Below are 21,254 nucleotides of genomic sequence, written 5' to 3' on the forward strand. Positions count from 1 at the left end.
ACAGAGATAGAGCAGCTTCCATAATGGATCTGCCATCCTCCCTCGGCTGTAATGAATGAGATTTGAAACAAAGGAGGATGGTACCTGAAAGCCAGACACTAAACACACAGATGGCTCAAATTGCCTATGCTGCTCCAGAGACTGAGGAGACTGAAGTAGTGCCAGAGAAAGTTAAAATAACCTTGAACAAAACAAGGCAGAAAGGAAAACAGAAAAACAATATGCGAAATCCGTCAATGTCAATCTATGATAGCTGGAATTTTAATGGAGCTGCCGTGCCCCTTCAAGTATCTCCCCCACTGTTATTTTTATGTAATTAATTAAATGTTGACCGGTCGTGAGGTAGTCAAGTCCTACAAACTACAAAGTACCCTATGCAAACACAGAAATTAATTACCACTTTCTCACCTTTTATAACATGACCCATATCCCACACTCCCCCTCCTCTAACATCTGGGGAGCTGTTGCCGAGCTTCCACTAATCATGTTTGAAATCCGATTATACTGCTTTCACACATTGGAAATGCAGAGAGGCAAGCGGACAGATAGTGAGGGAGCATGCTTCAGAAATATCTATTACCCTATTAAAATGGGTGTGAGTGAGAGCAGTAATTATTTGCAACTTGTGTCTGGAATGATGAATGGCATGGTGGGTTTGTTCTGCCCAACGCGAATCTATCTCTGGTACGCTGGAGGTCTGTACCAATCCACACTCCGCGAACCCCTCTTCATCTTCCGACTAGGAGTCTACTTCAGAGTGCAGGAGAGTGTTTGGCTGAGTGATGGCCTGAGTGTTTGTGAGTGTGTGGAAAGGATTTCATATGTGTGTGTTTCCCCTTTTAGGAGAAATTCTTCTTTCGGATACTGAAATGTTTTCTCCTCACGGACTGTGGCGGAGCTCAGGTTCTAATGGAGGTCAAGACAGTGGGCGAGTACACACTCATGTTAATGAGGATATTGTTTTGTTGTCATTGATTAAAATGTTTCCCCAAGGCTGGAGCATTCAGGGCACTAATAAAAAAAATGTAATCACTGATGTGATTAAGAGATGCGTGATGATTCATGACAATAATTGTGCTAGGGGAAGATAACATAGCCGCTCGTGACCTCGTAAACGTGGAAGACACGGGAAAGTCAATCCCTGATTTCATTACAAGCAAATCAGGCCAAATCCAGCAGCTCTCACCAGATACAGATCAGAGTTCAGATACTGATAATAAAGTTAATCATTTGTATACACATGTATCGACCACGTGAGATTCGGATTTAGCAATGCAGAAACTGCGAAAAGTCTATTTTTACCTGATTATTTAAAAAAATATATTTACCTGTGACCACCCAACAACAGTGAGTAATGGTATCATTAAAATCACATATACCTGCAGGAGTCCCTATAGTAAATGACTGTCAGTGGCTAACGATGGTGTTTTGAAAAGCCCACTAAGTTTAAGTTCGGCCAAGCAGACCACTATGCCTGCAGCACTGATAGTAACTACACAGAACTGTCAGTATTAATTCTAGAAACACACAAAATAACTATTGACTTTTTATCCGTGTTGCTAAACATTTAGAAATGAATACTTCTGGGAGTTTATTTACGTCCAGTACTGGGATTGAAATTAAAAGAACATTGGTCTTTTGAAAAGAGTTTTGCTTTTCGGAAAATTCATAAGAGTCTCCAGAAGGCCAATGAAAGTTTTTACTGACTACTTGATTTTAATGAGTACTTACATAGCCACTTAAAAGCTCATTTTTAACCTTATAGTAAGGGCTAGACTGGACAGTAGCAGATGAAAATAGTATCTATGTACAGTAGTTTGCAAAAGTCTTGAGCCACCACTCATTTCTTTAGATTTTTCTATTAAAATGGGAAATATCTGCATTTATTGAAACGTGCAAACATAAATTAAAAATGCAGTATATAAGATTAAAAAAAGCAAAGTTTTTATACTTCTAACAAACTTGAAAGTCAATATTTGGTATGACCACCTTTATTCTTTAACAGAGCCTGAATTTTCTTTGGCAAGCTTTCTAGTAATTTCTTTAAGACGTCTTCAGGAATAGTTTTCCAGACTTCTTGAAGGACATTCAAAGTTGTTCTTTGACCATTGGCTGCCTTTTGTTCTGTTCTCTGTCAATGTGTTTCTACACTGCTTCACTAATGTTGAGGTCCAGGCTCTGGGGAGGTCAATCCATGACTGATAGTGTTCCATTGTGTATGTTTTCTATCCAGGTATCCTTTTTCTGCACTGACAGTGTGTTTGGGGTCATTGTCATGCTGCAAAATGAAGCCAATGCCAATCAGATGTTCTCCAGATGGTACTTAAGGTTGTTTGCAATTCAGTCAATTTTGAAAAGATCCTCAACACCACTGGCTGAAATACAACCCCAAACCATGACAGAAGCTCCACCAGGTTTCACAGATTCCTTTAGATATTCACCTTCCTCTGTATATACTGTCTGAATTTAAATTCCTTTCTCTATACGACCTGTTACCATTGATTTTCAGTCTGGTTCTTGTGTAATTTTGCATAGCTCAGCCTTTTCTCCCAGTTTCCATTCCTTAAGAGTCTATTCTTGATAGGCACCAATAGGCAAGCAGCTAGATAACCCGAAGGACCCGATGTGTCTCTCAGATACTGTGTCAGATGGATTTTTTACCATCCTTAAGGGCATGACTTACAGATGCTGTTCATCTGCTGTAGATAGTGTTTAGACCTACTACTGTTACGTTTGTCCTCCACTTGTCCAGTTTCCTCAGATTTTTTTAAGGACACACTAAACTCCACGCTGAGATAACTTTTCAGCTGATCATCTCGTTGGTGCAAAAACCTTTTTTGTATCTGTCACACTGTGTTATTTTTGGCATTTTTCATAGATTTAACAAGCATGAATAAGAGGGACATATTATGTGTTTTCTTGACAGGTTTCCAGTAACAAAGTGCCTAAAGATACAATTAAAAATTGTCTCTTTGCTAATATGTCTGCTACATTTAGACACAACCCAAGTTCATCTCTTGGGTTAGGTGCCATGTTTGAATTATTCATAAGTCAGTTTCAAGTGGTTTATAAACAAAACCACATTCCTCTGAAAAATGGTCAGATAGAAAGACTGAAAAACACTTTAAAAAATCTTCAGATAGAATGAGAACTATTGCTTAATATTTCTTTAAAAAAAGAAGGAAAACAGCTGGCTCTTTGGGAAAAAAATATGAGGAGTCGCTCAAGTCTTTTATATATTACTGTATATGTCTGCACTGTAAGCAGATATTTCCTAATTGAGTACTTTTTTTGGTAAAATTCCTTTGATCTCCTCCCAACCACAATGTTGACGTAAGAGCACATGGTCATTCAGACTAATTGCAGATGACTGCACAGCACATCCAGAGGAACAGTTAGAGCGGTACACTACAGCTCAGGCAGATGCTCCCCATCTTCCAAAGCACTAAAAGAGGTGTGGCCCCTTTTGCATGATAAGGCAATAACCTCACAATCACAAGGCATGCTCAGTGAAATCAACTTTATGGGGAGCTATTCGGCATCTGCTCTTGCTACCCACTGACCGTGTTGAGTGTATGTTTGTGCTCCTAGTAAATTGACACATTAACTTTTAATTAGCAAGCATCCATCCAGTCTTTCGGAACACCTGCTACAATTTAGGGAAGTAGTCAACTGTGAATGTGAAGTGCACCTAATAAGTGTAAGTTATTTGATGCAAGGGGAGAATTGACCATTCAACCTTTCTTTATGGCACTAAACATCAATCAGACACTCAACAAACAAGTTAAAAATGTTATAAAAAGGGTTGAGGTGTATTCACCTGCTGCCTGGGCACCAGCGTGACTTGGGCCACCCATTTCTGCTGAGTGGCGGCGTCACTCGCCGTGATCAGCAAAGGTGACACTGGGAGTGTGGAGCGCTGAAGAGTCCTGGCAGCATAAAGGACTCCGTCGGCCTCTATCCGAAAGTCAGATGGGTTGCTGCATTCAAACTGCATCAGACCACCACGACCACAGCTGACAAACCTCACTGCAAGAGACAGAGACAAATAGATTTGAGTTCAAAATTAGTTTAACTGTAAAACCCCAGAAAATAAAGAAGAAAGAGCTAGGGATATAGACAAAGGAGAAGGAAGACAGGCAGCCAGACAGAAGGTCCACAAAGGTTTTCTGATTCTCCTTCTCATGCTCATACATTATTCACTTCAAGCTGTGCCCCAAAGGTATTGCTCAAAACAGGTGCAGCGGAGGAGAAAGATGGAAGGAGGAGGAAAAAATAACTAAAGAAAAAGAGAGGAAGAGTGCCCCTCAAGGGCTATTAATGAAAAGCCCCAAAACCCACAACAATACATTAACAGTGAGATGTATAAATTAGACTAGTCTACATGCTTCCCCGTGTTTAAGAAACTACGAGTCAAGTGCATAAACATGGTTTATTCTGCTAGTTAAATGCTATTTTCTTTCCAGCTAAAGCCATTCCATGCAGCGTTGTGCCCGATGACACACATGGAAGCCTTCTGTGGGGGACTGCAATCCTCGGAAGACAGGTGCGTGTGTTCGTGTGGGTGTGGGCATGTGTGGGAGCGTGTATGAGTATTTATTTTATAGGCGAGTTCACAAAAAACACACCGAGGCGTCAGGCAGGTGGACTTTCGAGTCCCACAGGTGCATGTTACAAGTGAGTGACAGTCCAGCACAACCTATGTAGCTCTTGCAGGTGCGTGCACAAGCCCATACACACAAACATACAGACATACTTCGACACTTAAGAACATCTTTGTGTGATTTCTTTGTGTATGGGTATGTTTCCCCGTTAACCCACCCCCACCCCATACTTGAAAAACAGATATATCATTTCTATGGCCGCTCTGCTGATGCTGCTTTGAATTATTAAAGCAGATGTGGAATAACTTAACAAAACCCTTGCAGGTGGGTGCCTAATCTTCCTTTGTGCTGCTTCCCTGGGGACTTGCTCATGTCTTCAGAGCATCATCTGCTCTTGGAGAGCATTGAGTTCCTTCGGGTTTTGAGGATGCAGCAGACTTGCTTAAGGTCTACTGGAAATCCCCACAAGCACACCACATCTTGCAAATATTAAATCTCTTGGTGATGACAGAAGCGAGAAGAAAAGAGAAAGAGAGAGAATTAATCAATGAGGTTGCCCGAGGAAAGTTTGAAAATTGGCATGCAGTGGAATCACATATTCATTTTTCAAAATAGGAAGAGAACATCTTTTGCAAGGACCATGCTCTGCATTCCATTACAAGCTGTTCATATCCAACAGTTCAAATAATAAAGATAAAAATGACACCACCTTTCTTCCATACTGGAATATACTCTCTATTGACCTTCCCCCTTCTGGTTCAATTACCCTTGACCATTTGTTTTCTTCTTGCTGACATCAGATAAATGACCTTCTCCCTCTGAAGGTTTTACCTTAAAGACAGGTACACGCAAACTCAGAGCCTTCAGGCTATCATGATCCAGCCCAAGTCAGCAGCTACTCAGAGGCAGAATACAGAGTAAGAGGCTGTCAAAGTCAAAAGATTCAAAATGCTTCACACTGCGTAAGGTAGGTAGTCTCACACTGCTCTGACTGAAGTGAATTAAGAAATATATAATCCTTTTCTGCAAATGTTCGTAGATTTGATCAAATTAGCTGGTTATTTTGTTGATTAGATAATGACCTGCAATTGCAGGAACAGAGAGGCTAGTGCTTGGTTGATTATTGAAACAAACCCTCCAATATTTTTATCCACCTCTGCATTCTTTCAGCTGTACTAACTAACCATTTCCTCCCCTCCTCATTGTACTGAGTGACACTTCATTCAGGTTTTTGTCAATAAATAGGAATGACATACAAACAATGGTATGTCTAACCATAAAAGGCAATTAATAGACAACAAATGTCTATCTAGCCCAACTGGCTTCTCCCACCTTCCAAAATTACCTGACATTCATGGCCCCACTTACATATAAATACATCTAGGTGTTGCTCGCTCTCTCAGTTTGGAGGTTCATACCATATATTGCCTCCTATTTTCAATGTTCTGTCCTACTGGCACTTTTAACAATGAGTCTTTTGTAAATGTGTGCAGACATGCACTTGACAGCACCATTTCCCCCGTGAGTTTTTTTAAGCTCAGGCCTCTTCTTGAGCTGAGCTACAGCTCCTTAACATTGCCTGAAATTTGGCCATCAGGACACCTCTGAGAGGCCCTTCAACAGTCAGGCCCCACAGCAATTGCTACAAAAACTCCCAGCAGGCACAACCATTTCCAATGATAATGAATGTGAATGTCCTGCATGTGTCTATTCATTTATCAGGCTTGCTCTGGTGGCTTATAAAACCAGAGAAATGTGTAGTGTGGCACTGCTGCTTATCTATAGCTAGGTGTGTTGGCTCCCTAAGGTACAGGGTGAAAAGAGGTCTTGGTTGCCACGCCCTAACACACATGTCATCGTGGGCACAACGATGAAGGCTGGAATTGGGCAGAAATGCCGATACAGCATGGGAGGAGGGGGGTGACTGTGGATTGGGGTTAAAAAAGATGGGGGGGGAGCACGAGAGAGAGCTGGGGAAACAGGCATGTCAGCAGAAAGGCCCCTCTGACTAATGCCCTTCACCGGGGCCCAAAATTACCTCCAACTCAATGATCCCATTCACAGCTTAGATGCCATCCCCCCTCTTGCCTGACAACACAAAAACCCCGACTAACCTCTCCATAGTGCAAGAGTGCCTCTCTATTGTCTGATGAGTCACGTGACAACTCCAACTCAGACAGACACAAATAGTTGGAGAGAGAAGGGGTGGGGGTGCGGGGGGTGCACCGAGAGATGCACTTAATTTCAAACATACAATGTGAAGGCTGTGATTTCACGGAAGCAAAGAATATGTTCTACAATCTCATCTTTTATGCCTGCCTGCCAAATGCATCGGCTGCAAGCGAGCAGGCTGAAAGTCCCTCCTAATGCGCTATAAATGTGACGTGACTGAAACTTCTCGTGTGAGATCATATCAATATGCTATCATTCATTTTATGGGAAGTGAGGTCACTGACAGTTGAGAAATACTCAGCGTACGTGTTGCATACTGAGGTAAATGCCTCTCTGACCCAGCACTGGTAAATCTGCACCTCTGACAAAATGCATTCCTCACTAATGAATGCGACCACGTTTAGTACAGTGGCCTGCACTGGCAAGGAGACAATGCGACATTAAGCAGAGGCTTCCACTGAATGTGCCGTGAGAGACATCCATGCCAGCACCACTGTTTATAAGATCCCGTTAAGCCCCCACTGAAGCTCGCACTCTTGTACTTCAATTCAAACTGCTGTGATATTAAATTCTAAATTGTTGCAAGATAGTTGTTTTTTTTTCTAATGCTATTACTACACCTTCAAAGCTGGTAAGTAAACAAACACCACTGTGCAACTTAATACAGCTGTTTTCATATACTGAGCTCATTTATTATTTTCAAGCCCTCCTATCGATATCTATATCTCTAGCAACATATGTGTTTTATAAATTATGCCAAATGATGGCTATTTTGGATTTCTGTACTCAAAAGTACAGAAATGATTGCATCATGCAATATTAAATTCTCATAAAACAACAACTCACTCATTATATTAAAAGCTAAATATTGATTCATTTAAAAGGCACATAGAGGCCCATGGTATGTTTGTGTTTTTTCCACCCTTTCTTTCAAAAATAGGATATTCTTCAGAGAAACCAACATGTAGCTCAAGCTTGGATCTGGGAATGATGATACTGCCTTTTGCCAGACTAAGCCCTTGAAGGCGTTTTACTAATGCATTGCACTTCAAACGCTCAAAAGCATTCCATGCATTTATAGCTAGGCCTAAAATATGTAAGGGATTTGCATGAAAAATATTGCAGTGTTTATTCTCTGTTCAGTGTCTCCAGCAATTAGGGAAACTAAAGAGGAATTGCATCAGAGCATAAACACATTTAACAAGCATCTGGCTCATTTTCCGAGCTTGATTGCAGTGACCATTCCCCTAGTATTTGGTTTATGCATATGGTTGGAGATCATTTTTTTTTCTCCCTAAAATTGCCACTTCAATTAGGGAATTATGAAGAGGCTCTCAAAAAACACACTGATACTACCTTCCCTTATCACATACACATACATATTAGTGTACACACTGACTGGGGAAGACAATATACAGCGCAGGCATGCCTAATCGTTCACACTGGGGTTTTTAAGCTCTCTTGATCTAGCAATCTGGCCCTTAGGAGATGGAAACAAATTTAATTTGTTTTGATGTTCTTTCCTTCTTCTTGTTTTTTTTTAACTTGCATTAATATCACATTTGTACATTTGGTCATTTTTTCTCTAGGGTACAGCAATCCCATTTATAAACTATTGTACTCAAAGACAATTACAATGCAAGCAAACTACCCACCAGGACAAGAATCATCTCCCTTTTCTCCAGGAGTCTCAACACTTCTCCCTAGTCCTGTAGGATACAGTGGTTATATTCCAGCAATGAGCCACAGGGAAACATTACCCCTCTCCACTGGCTGCCCAATGCGAACACATCAACTGCATGCTTGGTACATACCCGCTGGGCTCTGACTAGGCTAAAATGCTAATCAAACGCAACCAACCACTTCCTAAAATGATCTTATTCCAGAAGAAAAAAAAGGTGGTTATTTCAAAAGAAAAATGTATGATAGTAGGTCTCTTTTGAATAAGCAATAATTAGCCTTTGAAGATGAGTAATCTCACTGGGTTAGTAGTGAAAGAGGGCAAGCAAAGGAACATCACAATTATGTCCAGGCCTTTGTTGGCAAATGAAACGATCCTGTGTTTTCCAGTACAATGACAGCCGAGCATTGTGTGGATTACCGTGTCAGTGAAACGAAGAACTGATAAGGCTAAGCTGCATCTTTCTGCAGTTATCAGTGCATAGCTACTGGGGTTTTGTTCTGCGAGTTATTGAGACAAGCAGCTTGATACTCAGGCTTTAGTATGCCATCACGCTGACCACATTACTAACGTGTCAATTACGCTTACTCATCACGATCCTTCTGAGGAAAGCTCTGTGACCCCAATGTAAATGCCCGGAGGTAAAGCTGATTGCATTGTTGTTGCATTAATAAGTCGAAAAATAAAACAACTAAAATTAGAATGGTTCTATAAAAAAAAAAACACCAAAAAACAAAAACATAGTTCATAGTTTCCTTCATCTTCAGCATCAAAGAACTATAATTGACACTGAAAAAGTAAACTTATAATTACTGCACACTATGATAAGGCTAAATGTTAGATACACAACCACATATTAAGAACACAGACTCCTATCTCTTAAACAAACGTCTACAATGCAGAACCTCTCATTTAAACCAAAGTTCAGCGAAATGGGTTGTTTAAGTTTTCAATTCATGTCTGTAATAGCTAACCTTTGACCTTATTGTCATTCTTGAGTCATCGCCACAACTTACTTCTCCTTAAAGGTACTAACAATAGTCATTTTTTTCAATCAACAAAGGCTTTGATGACGAAGAACAGAGGATAGAAAAAGGAAGAGGGGTTAAAAAAATTTATATAAAAAGATAAACAATTTGGTCGAGGTTGACTGAGACACTGAGAAACGTTTTTGGAAATCAGATTGTGAGTAATAAGCCTAATACGCCATTTTAGGTGTTCACATGCATGAGCTTTTATTGTTTCTCTATTACAGAGGTCATTCTCTTGTGACCATACACTGCAGTAATACACAATCTAGCAAATGCTCCACTGCACTCTGCATCTATCACTACTACGCCAATGTGTTGCTACAGCGCTGCTGCGTCACAGGCTTTTTCAGCTGAACAGAAAATTAATGCATCCCCGGGGCTCTGGTTGGGTGAGATATAACCATAAATATTAAACATCAGATATTGATTGCTTTCATTTATGTATCTGCTGCTATGAACTACGCAAGAACTTCAAATAAATCTTTAGGTGAGATAACCTTATCCGTTTTATTATTTTCACTTTTTTTAGATTTCTTTAGATTTTGACAGACACAATTAAGATACTGTACTATTAAATCTATTAGTGAATAAGCTGAAAGAGCGAGTGGTATACAGCTTTAATTTGGTGGTTAACATTCAAAAGAGAAAAGTATAAAAGTAAAGCAGTCTATTACTGAATCAGCTTATCACTATGAGCCCCGTGTCTCGGGTTTCAAGCTGAGCTGTTATTTTCTGAAGAGGCTGATCACGAGGGCCAGGCACTAAAACTGCCTTAGTGCAGCCTGTAATGTGACATTATTAGGGTCTTTTGATCTCAAAGGCACAGACTCAAAGCTATTTAATTCTTCCCCTTGATCATTCATGTCAAAACACCATCATAAAAATCAAAGAGACAAAAAAAGGTAGCAGTGGCCAGTGATGAGATAACCTCTGCTGGCATGTTCAGGCTTCAGGTCTTTGAAAGATTGTTTTAATCATACCAACAAATTGGTTCCTGTCACCATTTGTTTCTGAGAGACGAAACAAAGAAATTAGCCGCAATGTTAAAACCACTGACGGGAGACAATGGCGGCCATCGTCTCGTCACAATGCAGTTTGTGAAATAAGAAATAAGAATCCGATAAGTAAGACGTCTTCACATACACGCTTAGCTGTGCAGGGAGTTAAAAAGCTAGAAAGGACTTTTACTCGGAGACAACAAACCACACCGTTAATTAAAACTTTGATTTGGACTGGACCGAGGTTGTGCAAATGAATGTTCAAGACAAGGCTATTTCCCAGCAGATTGACCGCAATTTTGATAATATTACCAGTTGTTTATTAGAATGTGATTAACTTCTGACAAATTGCCTAACCTCTCTATGTCAAGTAATGACATGGAGTTCATTTAATATAGAAAGTCAGTGGACCTCGATGCTGAGACGCCTGCTTTTCAGACACTGCATGCATACCTATAGGTTAATAATACTGTGTTTTAATATAGTTTTATAGGTGGCGGTGCACAACCAACATGAATGTCTACCCTTTTAGACGTGCGCACCATTCAGTTATTTTAAACGTGACCTTTGACTTCTGAACGAGCTAGATCCCACTCGGCATTGTTGCCACGTTGATAATATTCACAAATATTAACTTTGTGCTAGGGCTGGGCGATATGGCCTAAAATTCATATCGCGATATAATTTGAAGCATGTGCGGTAACGATATATATCACGATATATTCTTTTCTTCTGTATAACGTATTTTCCACACTAAAAATCCTTTCATTTTCTCAAAAATCGAGAGTGTGCCTTAATGTATGAATTCTGGTTGTGCTTACTGACCTCGAACCGATTTCTGCGTGCAGAAATCTGTTAAAAAATGTTTTAGTACAACTTTGGTAAGCTGCACAGCTTGATGGATTGTCAGAGCATTATGGCTGCCGTAGTGAGGAGCTTCGCGGAGTAATCTGGGTCCAAAACTCCACTTCAGGTCCCAAAGTCAAACGAACACTAAGAGTTAAAAACGGTCTAAATTCTTTCATCTTTAATTAAATCATCAGCGTTGCTGCTTTACCAGGTGTAACAATTAAGTTTTACATCCATGCATCCATGAAAACAGAATTTATTACACCGAAACATTTCATACCATGTTCTGACTGAGAGATTTTTAAAACTAATTAAAACGTACAGCTCTGCTACCACTTCCAACATAAATGAAGACAGAAAACTAAACAGCAGTGGCGTTTGCAGGGTTACTGAAGTTGGACTACCTGGTATATAATGTTGTGCTACGTGATTGCTGGCGACACAGCTATGTTAGCATAACATTAGCACAGTGAAGCTGGAGAATGAACGCCAACTTTTTTTCCCACTTGATAAAAGTTAACGTGAGGGATTCTGGTGGTCAGGGACAAATGCAATCGCATAGCAGGATGCTATGCACGGGCCAAACTTTAGTCAGGAGAACAACTGAGATTATTCATCCACAATACGAGGTTAGTTATTAATATACTGCAACAACATGGGAATAGAGCAGCTGTGAGAGAATTCAACATTAATGAATCAATGTTACGGAAGTGGAGGAAGGGCAGTTTTCGGCTTTCCCCATATTTCAAAAGTGCTTCATCTCTTTGCTATGACTGTCGTCCGCCATAATTTGCAGATGATAATGGTTTTAGCCGCTGCGATGCTTTCGACCAAAACAGGCGCAGCTTGATGACATCATCAGCATGCGCTATCGCGATAGAGCGATATAGTCAAAATCTCTATCGTTGGCCAAATTTATATCGTTTCTATCGTATATCGTTTATATCGCCCACCCCTACTTTGTGCCATTGATGATAAATGAAAAGTTTAAAAACTAAAGACAAGATGGAAGAAACACCCTTCATGTTATGAGTGTTAATGTTGCACCAGAACCAAGAAGGCACTCTGGAACTTCTCTGATAGCAATGCACATTCGGAAAGCTGCAAATAATCCGAGTCTGAATCCAAGGTAACTACAAATAACTAGATATAACAGATAGTGAAATGCTTGTGTTTTGTGTGTCTGACAGAAAAAAGAAAGATATATCAGAATATTGGCTTTTTAAAACACCAAACATTAGTATCGGCCTTAAAAATCTTATACTGGCAAAGCCAATGCTGGTCATTTTTATGTGAAAGCTCCAATGCAAGTCTTTCTAGATTGAAGTATCAATTCTATGGTAAGAAAATATGATATTGCACATATGTGACAGTTCTCTCTGTCCCAGGTATGTCTAAGTGCATATTAACATGAAAATGACCAATGCCTGTGTGATGACAGGAGCGTGGTGAAGCAATCTTACGTTTCCCGTGTCTGCAAAGAGCCTAACAAAATGGAATGAATAATACTTCGATTCAGAAGCACTACTTCCCATCTGTTTGTTGACTCATAATTGCACATTTACAAGTGAGTGGAAGTCAAGCAGACTTTTAAAGTGGGTGGAATAAAAAAACAACATCCTGTATACTGGAAAACAACAGTAGAAAAATGTACAAGGCATAATAGGGAAGCCAGGTTTATTTCTGTGTGCACCATACATACAAAGGAATTTTATTTCTTTCACCTTCTTTCAGCTTTTTTTTCCTGGATGTGTTTTCGTGCTTGACTAATCTCAAGCACAAATGGCATCCTAAAGTCGACCCGATGTTTCTTTTTTTAGCTTTGCTTTTTGTGTAAGGACAGAATAGGACATTTAGGGGTTTTTTTGGAGTGCAGGAAGATCAAATGTCTCCCAAGCATTTGCAGAAATGCCCATTATAGCTTCAACTTGTGCTGAGAGCTAATCCACCATGATCAACTCCAGTTCAAGGACTGCATCTGAATATAAAGTACATGTCTTTATTTTAACAATTTTCTCAGCAATGATGACTCAATATTAATCAACAAAAAAGTGATAGCTAATAAAAAAAAAGGATGCATTTTTTTTTACAACGTCTCTGCCTTCACGGGGAATAAAGCCTGTGCCTACTTTGCATAGCTCTGTTGTCAATCAAACCCATGCAAATGACTAGTTCAGGTAAAGACTGTTACAGTCCACTGCATCCAATTACAAACCTAACCACACACACACAAACATGTCATTTTTGTTCACTTTTTTGATTTTTCTTCTTAAGATTCACACCAAAAAAAAAGTATGCTTACACATTCTCACATATACTGTTTCCCTTTATCCATGTGCATGCTCACAACAGTCCAGCGCAGCAAGTTGGGGGATTTTATACAACAGAGAGTGCCTGTAAATGGAGGGATGTGATTCACTTACCTGCAGAATATCATGTAAAATAAAAGCTGTTGGGGAAAAAAAATGCGTGGGGATATGGGACCAGTTCCGGGGCCATTATGTCACATATAGCACAGTCACAAGTTCATGCTGAGCTTTCGAGAACAAAGCTAATGGAATTCCTGCTTCTCTGCCTTTGCTGTGTAGAAGTCAGGGCACAGGGAGAAACAAGGAGAATGCATGTGAATCTGCTTTGGCTGGGAAACAAAGCAGCAGACAAAGGAAGATGAGGCTGACAGCCTCTGGAGTAGACTATTGTATTGTAAGATCGAGGCTGCTTCTGTATCTCTCTCGAAGAAAGAAAGATGAATTACTGAGTCATCCACACAGGAAAAAAAAAAAACGTATGCATCAACATAAACTGTAAAAAAAATATGCATTAATCAGCTGAAATGTTGCTATAGGGATGGAATGTGGATTTTTACATTTCAAAGCAAAAATATTAGAGTAGGAGAAAAGGAGCTGAGAGAAAAAAATCACTCTTTTGCCAAAAAGGCCACAAGGACATTTAAATGCTTCCCTTTCAACCTAAACAAAGCAAATGAGTCATCGTGGTAGGCAGACCATTACAGTCACAGCTACCAACCATTATCCTCATTTTACTCACTTGCCCTATGCCACACACCATGAGACACTTGGAAATCTCTCTCTCCCTCGCTCTCCGAAACCCTTTCACGTGAACAAAAACAAAGCAACGTGATTTTGAAAATCTCGGCACTGTGGAGTTAGCGTGCATCTTCTGAAACGCTGGGTAGAAGAGACAACGTAAAAACAAAAATTAACCATCAAAACAATGACAGGAAGGAAAAAAAAAACCCTGTAAGGACCGAAATTCTTCAAAGACAGGGATTACTGTCGCTGCCAATATACGGAGTGTGCGCATTTGCAATTGGTACATTTGAATCAATACGTGTCAAATTCTGCTTGAAACACAATTAGCCCGTGTTTAAAGAAAAAGACGGAAAATACACAGAAGGAAGATTAAAGGTAAGTCCAATGTTCCCCTCAAAAGCTTGCACGTCAACACATGACAGCTTGTTATTTGCTGCACCAGTCGAAGAAAGCAAACAGCGAGGAAACCATGCATTTGTATGAATTTACAAACAGTGTCTTAGTGTGTCAACTGAGCTTATCCTTTTCCACTGTTTCTTTTGGTTCCTGGGGATATCAAGCCACAACTGAGATGGTGAATGCGTGCAACTTCTTTTGACCTGACTGAACCTTCGCACCCCCATACTCAGTTCGAGCTCAAAGAGATCAGCTAAGTGGAATGGAGTGGAGTGTGGGGGTGGTTGGGTGCTGTTATTCTACGGCTGCATCAGCCACAAGCCTTTACTGCGAGGCAATTAACATCCATCTCAAATCTTTATCTCAAAGCTGAATTTAAGTTTATTTGAGTTAGAACATAGAGGATAAAAATAAAAAACTTGGATCAAACACACACTTAGATCAAAGCGGATAAAAAAGGTGCAGGAAGAAGAAAATCTTAGAAACCTGTCCTTTGTGCGAACAAGGAGTTTAAAATAAGGCAATTTACAAGAGCAAAATGACTGTGTGGATGCTAATATACATTTGTGCATTAACAAACATGCACAAAAACAAGCAGGTGACAGCATAATTCATACACTGACAAGATCAAAAACAGAAGAGAAGCAAAAAAAAGCATGACAACCTTAAAATGAGCTGCCGAACTGGCCATTTTCTACAAATCCCGAAAGACACAGATCATCTGACTCATACTGTGCAACAAGCTTTTTATTGGCGATTCCACAGTTTCATTACATCAGTGGAAATACACCTCTGTTTTAAAGTAGTCTGCCAAAAGTTTACTTTAAAATGAACTTCTCTGTGGAGAAACAGTTTCTTGGCGTGATCTCTTGAACTGATTTTGTGTATTAGTCTAAGTGTCGTTTTCTGTAATGCTGTAATTGTTTTAAATGGATATTAAAAAGATTAAAGAAAAATATGTGGCAATCGTGCAGATATGTAACTTTTTCTAATATAGCAATTTTTTTTTAAATTGTTGATTTTTAAAATATGATTTGCAAGCAAACCGCACAAGCAATGCTGCCACCAGTTGTTTATCTCATTTAAGTAGAAAGTCGGTATGTTGCGCGTGACAAGCGGTTTGGGTAGAATTCAGAATTTTTATTGATTTTTTTTACTGTTTTTTTTTTTTTGGTCTTTATTGCAGAAGTTTAGCCTCTGTCGCTCAATGTGGCACCAATTTGTAAAAGAGACACATCTTTCTGTTGGAGCTGCTCACTTTCATATGCATGACTTTTTCTCTTTTTTTTCTGGGCAGAAGCAATTTAACACAATCCAGTCTAGAAAATTGACATGCTGCATTGGAGTCTTCACATTATTCAGCAAGAGCAAGATTAAACCTACCAAAAAAAAAAAAGAGTCTAATTCAAAAAAAGTTTTCCATTCCAAAAAGCCTGTTGATCAGACAACGTGTACCCATTTTAACAACGTGTAGGCATGAAGATGTGTACGCTTCCACAGTTTTCTCCCCCTACTGTGCGCAAAAAAATCTGTTTTGCAAATCACAGATATAAATTCATATTCGAAGTCCCTCCGTGGTAACAGTTGCTCGGTGCAAATGCAACATCAGGTGTGAACAATTAGTCCTGGCATCGGTCCAGCACAAGGAAGTGTCTCCTCTCACAAGCATTATCCGTGTTAGGGGAACAGTTGAACATTACCATGTGGGGAGCATGTCTGTGAACTGGACTCTGTGAGATGAGAGCCCTCTTTTTCTTTTCTTTTTTTACTCCCATGCAATCAGCTGAACTAAGTGGGTTAAAAAAAAAAAGAATCTGGGCAGCTGTGCTTTATTACACACACAATGACTCCCAGATTAGGGAAGCTGGAAGTAGCGAGGAAGGGAATAGATGATCAAGGGAGAGGAGGAAAGGGAGCTACAAACACATCTGTCCTCAGTTTGTCTGCAGCTAAAACACCACACCGCAAGCACGGCCATGTACAAATCTGTCTTCGCTTGGAAAGGCCGCCTGCGGAAATGTTTCCAGACCTCAGGTTTTTAATGCGAGGACTCGTGGGAATACTCTGTTGCCTCATGGTGATAGCGATGTTCGTCAGGGTCACACTAACATCGAGAGCGGTGGCACAAACAAGCAGGTGGCACAAACATGTGAATCACTGCAGACAGCTCCTCACACCGCCGGCCAGTCTCTGCATGTGTATCACATATCGTTGCCCAGAGTTTTATAGCGAATGACGAGCGCTGTTTCCCTGCTTTTTTTCTTCATGCGCCCATTATTTAAAAGTAAGGGGAAAAGCAGCCTGATGTGTCAGCACAGTTCTTTTGTTTCTTTCTTATTTCTGTGCGTTGCAAATGTGAAATATGGTTTTCAAACTTTAAGCATGCAAGCGATCGTGCTGCCTCCACGTGAGTCACGCTAACAGACCCGGAGACATAGAGAGCGAAATACATAGAGGAGAGGGAGAGAAGTGAGGTGCTATGTTTGGTTGGTGCTGTCCGATCATTCTGCTTCAGTGGAACCTCTCGGGCAGGAAAAGAATAAAAAATAAATACATTTTAAAAATGCCGGTTTACAGAGTGTTATGCCAGCCAAGGCAAGATTCACCAAAAAAACATCCCGCTGTCATTAGAGCTTACTGAAAAGCCTTTCTATCTCCCTTAGAAGAGCTTACGCATAGAAAGTGATTAAACATCAAACCACACTGTTGCACCCTAATCCAATGCCAAATTCCTGATGTGTTCCGCTGTTTGTCTTGCTTTCTTCCTTTATGTATTCATTTGAAAAGACAAACTAATTCACATTGAATCCTGTGCTTGAGAAGTTCTGGTAAGACTTTTTTTTAAAGGAGAATTACAACTTACTTAACAAAAAAGGTATTCTTTTGGGGGTGTTTTTTGGTTTTGTTTATTAAGGACTAGGGATGGGTATTGATAAGATTTTCACGATTCCGATTCCATTTTCGATTCTGTTTAACGATTCGATTCTTTATCGATTCTCTTATCAATTCTTTTTAAAAAAGGAGAACACTAAGGTCGAATAGCTTAGAGCTTTGTTTTATATCTTCTCTTTGAACAAGAAATTTAGGAGTAACATGGCCTTACAAACCCAACAGTGAGATCTTAAGAGATCCAGCCTACAGCTCTAAAATGGGGTGTCACAGGGTCCCCAGGAAAAAAAAATTGTAAACGTAAAATAATAAAATAAATATTCTTCTGTAGCAATAACAAAGTATAACATAAATCATTCTGTAGCAATTACATAAGAATATCCAGTAATGTCCCTGCCTACAATTAAACACATTCACTTACTGAAAATCGGGGGCATCTGCTGTGGCAGCCTTTGACCACAAACTTAGTCACTGCTTGGTGACATTCGTCTATCCTGGCCTGAAAGGAGACGCTACCGGTAGACTGCAGCGAGAACTGCCAGCATCTGAGCCAGCCAGACTTTGTCTGTCTCTCTCATCATGGTCACCTAAATGCACAGTAATGGCAGGTTTTGTAATAAGGCAGATCGCGCTAACATAATATGCACTGTTAGTTGATTATTCACCTGCCGCATTAACGGGAGAGGACGTGCAAACGTTACCGCTGCTGCTGCGTTGAGATTCACGAGTCTGGAGCGGAATTAAAAACACGACATTCATTTAAGGTCATCGCGTGTTTTGTGAGCAAATGCTTTTGCATATTCGTAGTGTTTCCTCCCTTAAATGAAATATCCACTTTGCAAGTATTGCAAGTTGCCCTGTTGTCTTCCGTTCTCGTAAAGTATAATCAAACTTTTGAGCGTTTGAGCCGCTTAGGCGCCGTGTTTCCTGCCAGGTAAATGACGCTCAGCAATGTGGTGACGTCATTCGGGGCGACTGGAATCGATAAGGGAATCGTTTGCAAAAATGGCAAACAATTCCAAGGAATTGAAACAGTGGGAACCGGTTCTCAACAAGAACCGGTTTTCGATACCCATCCCTATTAAGGACACTGGTCCACTTTTTCATTACTTGGAAAAGGCCAAAGTCGGATCACGTTGGCAGGAACTGGCCAGCAGGCACATGACGCGGGCGCGATACAGCACTGCTTCTTTGTTGGAAATATGTGTTGGAATTAAATTGTTCCAGGTGGGGTCCTGTTTTCTTTAAAACTCCTCCGATAGGCCTGCAGGTACGAGAATAGCAGTTCTCAAGACTGAAAATTGATCCTACTTTTTAAAGCACATGAGCAGACCAAGAGGAGTGATGGGGTTGCATCTCGTGGTGTGTGGCTGATTTTATTGCTCGCACTGTTTCTCATCTAAGGCTGTTCTCCTCAATTATCCACATGCCTCTGATTCACTGGAGTGTGCACAGGAATTAAGTTTTTGTCTTTTCTTTTTTTTTTATGAGTTTAATCTCATTACTTTCATTGGCTGATAAAACTCTCTGGTAGAAGTAAGCTTATTATTTATTGTTTTGAACAAAGTGTATCTGCGCAAAGTGTGTGACCACCCTCGGATGAATACAGGGATTCGGACAAGCAGTCCAGGGGTGATAACAATAAACTTTTATTCATTTATTTTTTCATATCTTATGTGGTCGGGGTATGGCACAGCTGCTTATGAACTAATATGATCTCCTGTGCTACTCAATTTTCTCTAGGACCACACAGGACAGATGCGGCAATATACATGGACACTCAAGATGTACAGCCTAATAACTCATATTATATGAATTCAATAGCACATGTCTATGGCGCTGCATGGTTGTTGATAGGAGCACTAAAACAAACTTTAATAGCTCAGTTTGTTAGGCCCGCTAATGATCAGCAGTGATGACATTTGAGCTGTAACTCACTGTCCATCTCCACCTCAATGCCAGAGCAGACTGTCATTCTCATTCTAACACTACACATGGGTGTCGAAGAGATGCTCCACCAAAGCCGAGCGCGCATAAATAACTTTCTGCTGACATTTTTACAGTCTCAACAGCTCTGTGACGTCACCACAGTCTTTGTGGAGCCCTAAAGCTCACCACAGTATCTGATTCACCAGCTCTTGTTTTTGAACGAAAGCAGAACACTGGATACTTTGGAAGGTTATTCATCAGCATGCGATTTGGCATCTGCGGGCAAAAAAAAATTTGTTAGCAGAGGTAGGGCTTTGGCAATGCAGCAAAATACAGCAAACATGTCATGCTATGAGATCACAGACTGCTGGCCAGCTGTGTCTGTTGATGCAGTGGAAACCTTTTAAGCTCCTGCAGCATATGGTTTGAATCATGCACATCAGAGTCAGTCTGAGTTTTTAAAAACAAGCAAAAGGTCCCGCATATTTGCAAATGCTGAATTAATTAAAAAACTGAAGAACACATTTCAAATGGATCTTGATGTGCAGAAATGCTGACAGCGTACTTGTGTTACCAAAAGAAAAACACTTAGCCGGCTGTTTCATGGGCGTCCAGCAAATGTTTTAAATTAAAATCTAGATAGCTTTTGACAGTGAGCATCGCTCGGTTTGACCCTTTAAGCAGCAACATGCATTTTCCACCTCTAAAAATACTTTTAAGCTGGAACAGCTCAGGTGAAATCAGACTGGTTCAAATTAAATACTGTAAACCACAAACTCTTTCTATCAGCACAGGAAAGCATTGTGCGTGTAGCGTTAACATGCTAGACTACAGGCTACAATGCCCGCCATCGCCTGCACATTTTCAGTAGTAGACACACATTAACAACAACTGCCAATCACGCAGATGCAAAACTTTAGTTTATTGAGTGCGAAGGCCGTCCTTTCTTTGAAAGGCATTAAGCAGTTTTTCAAGCGCATTACTGCACTGAGAGAAAAGAAAATCAACATAAAAGCAGAGAATAAAAAGACAACACTGAGGACCATTGAGTCCAGCTTCGTAACTTGCATTACTAAAGTGTCAACCAGGGGGCTGTTAAAATCATTAACACTGCACACAAAAGGCAGGAGGGGAAGAGCAACAGGATTTTTTAATGACTGATTAAACAAACACAGCAAAATAGTAACTGATGAGTCGCTTATTGAAGACATTCAAAAATACTTTGGAGTATAACATCGGCCTAATGGGTCAGCTCCTTTTTCTAAATACATCAGGAGGTATTATACCCCTTTTTTCTCATACTATTCAGCTTTATAAATATACAGATATCAATTAAAATGCTTGAACAGTGGAGACAATCAGTTGTTATTATGTTTATTCCCCTTGTAGCTGACAAGATGGTCTCCTTGGTGCGAAATCTAAAACCTCTAAGGCCAGAAATGGTTAGTTGATATACTCGGATACAGTCTGGGAAAGGGCGTTGTCCATGAACCTCAGCGCGTTGCTTCATCTTACATTACACATCCCCCCCACCATCCTTTGTGCACAGGGACAATAACAGCATTTGAGCGGAGGGCATCGGAGGGATGTCGAGGGGAGATCCAGTTACCTTCCCAACCACTACCTTAGCAACATACGGAAGAAGTTCAGTT

At 40.3% G+C, this 21,254-nt stretch overlaps 1 protein-coding gene across 1 annotated transcript in view; it reads right to left on the bottom strand.

Moving 5' to 3' along the window:
• cdh2 (cadherin 2, type 1, N-cadherin (neuronal)) overlaps window positions 1–21,254 on the bottom strand; it is a 63,336-nt gene that overhangs the window by 21,601 nt on the left and 20,481 nt on the right. The window contains exon 3 of the mRNA XM_084911843.1: window positions 3,821–4,029. Coding sequence (XP_084767969.1) covers window positions 3,821–4,029 — 209 coding nt within the window. The remainder of the gene's footprint in view (window positions 1–3,820; window positions 4,030–21,254) is intronic.

Source organism: Perissodus microlepis, chromosome 18, assembly GCF_051167445.1.
Source record: "Perissodus microlepis isolate ML-2025 ecotype Zambia chromosome 18, ASM5116744v1, whole genome shotgun sequence".
NCBI lineage: Eukaryota > Metazoa > Chordata > Actinopteri > Cichliformes > Cichlidae > Perissodus > Perissodus microlepis.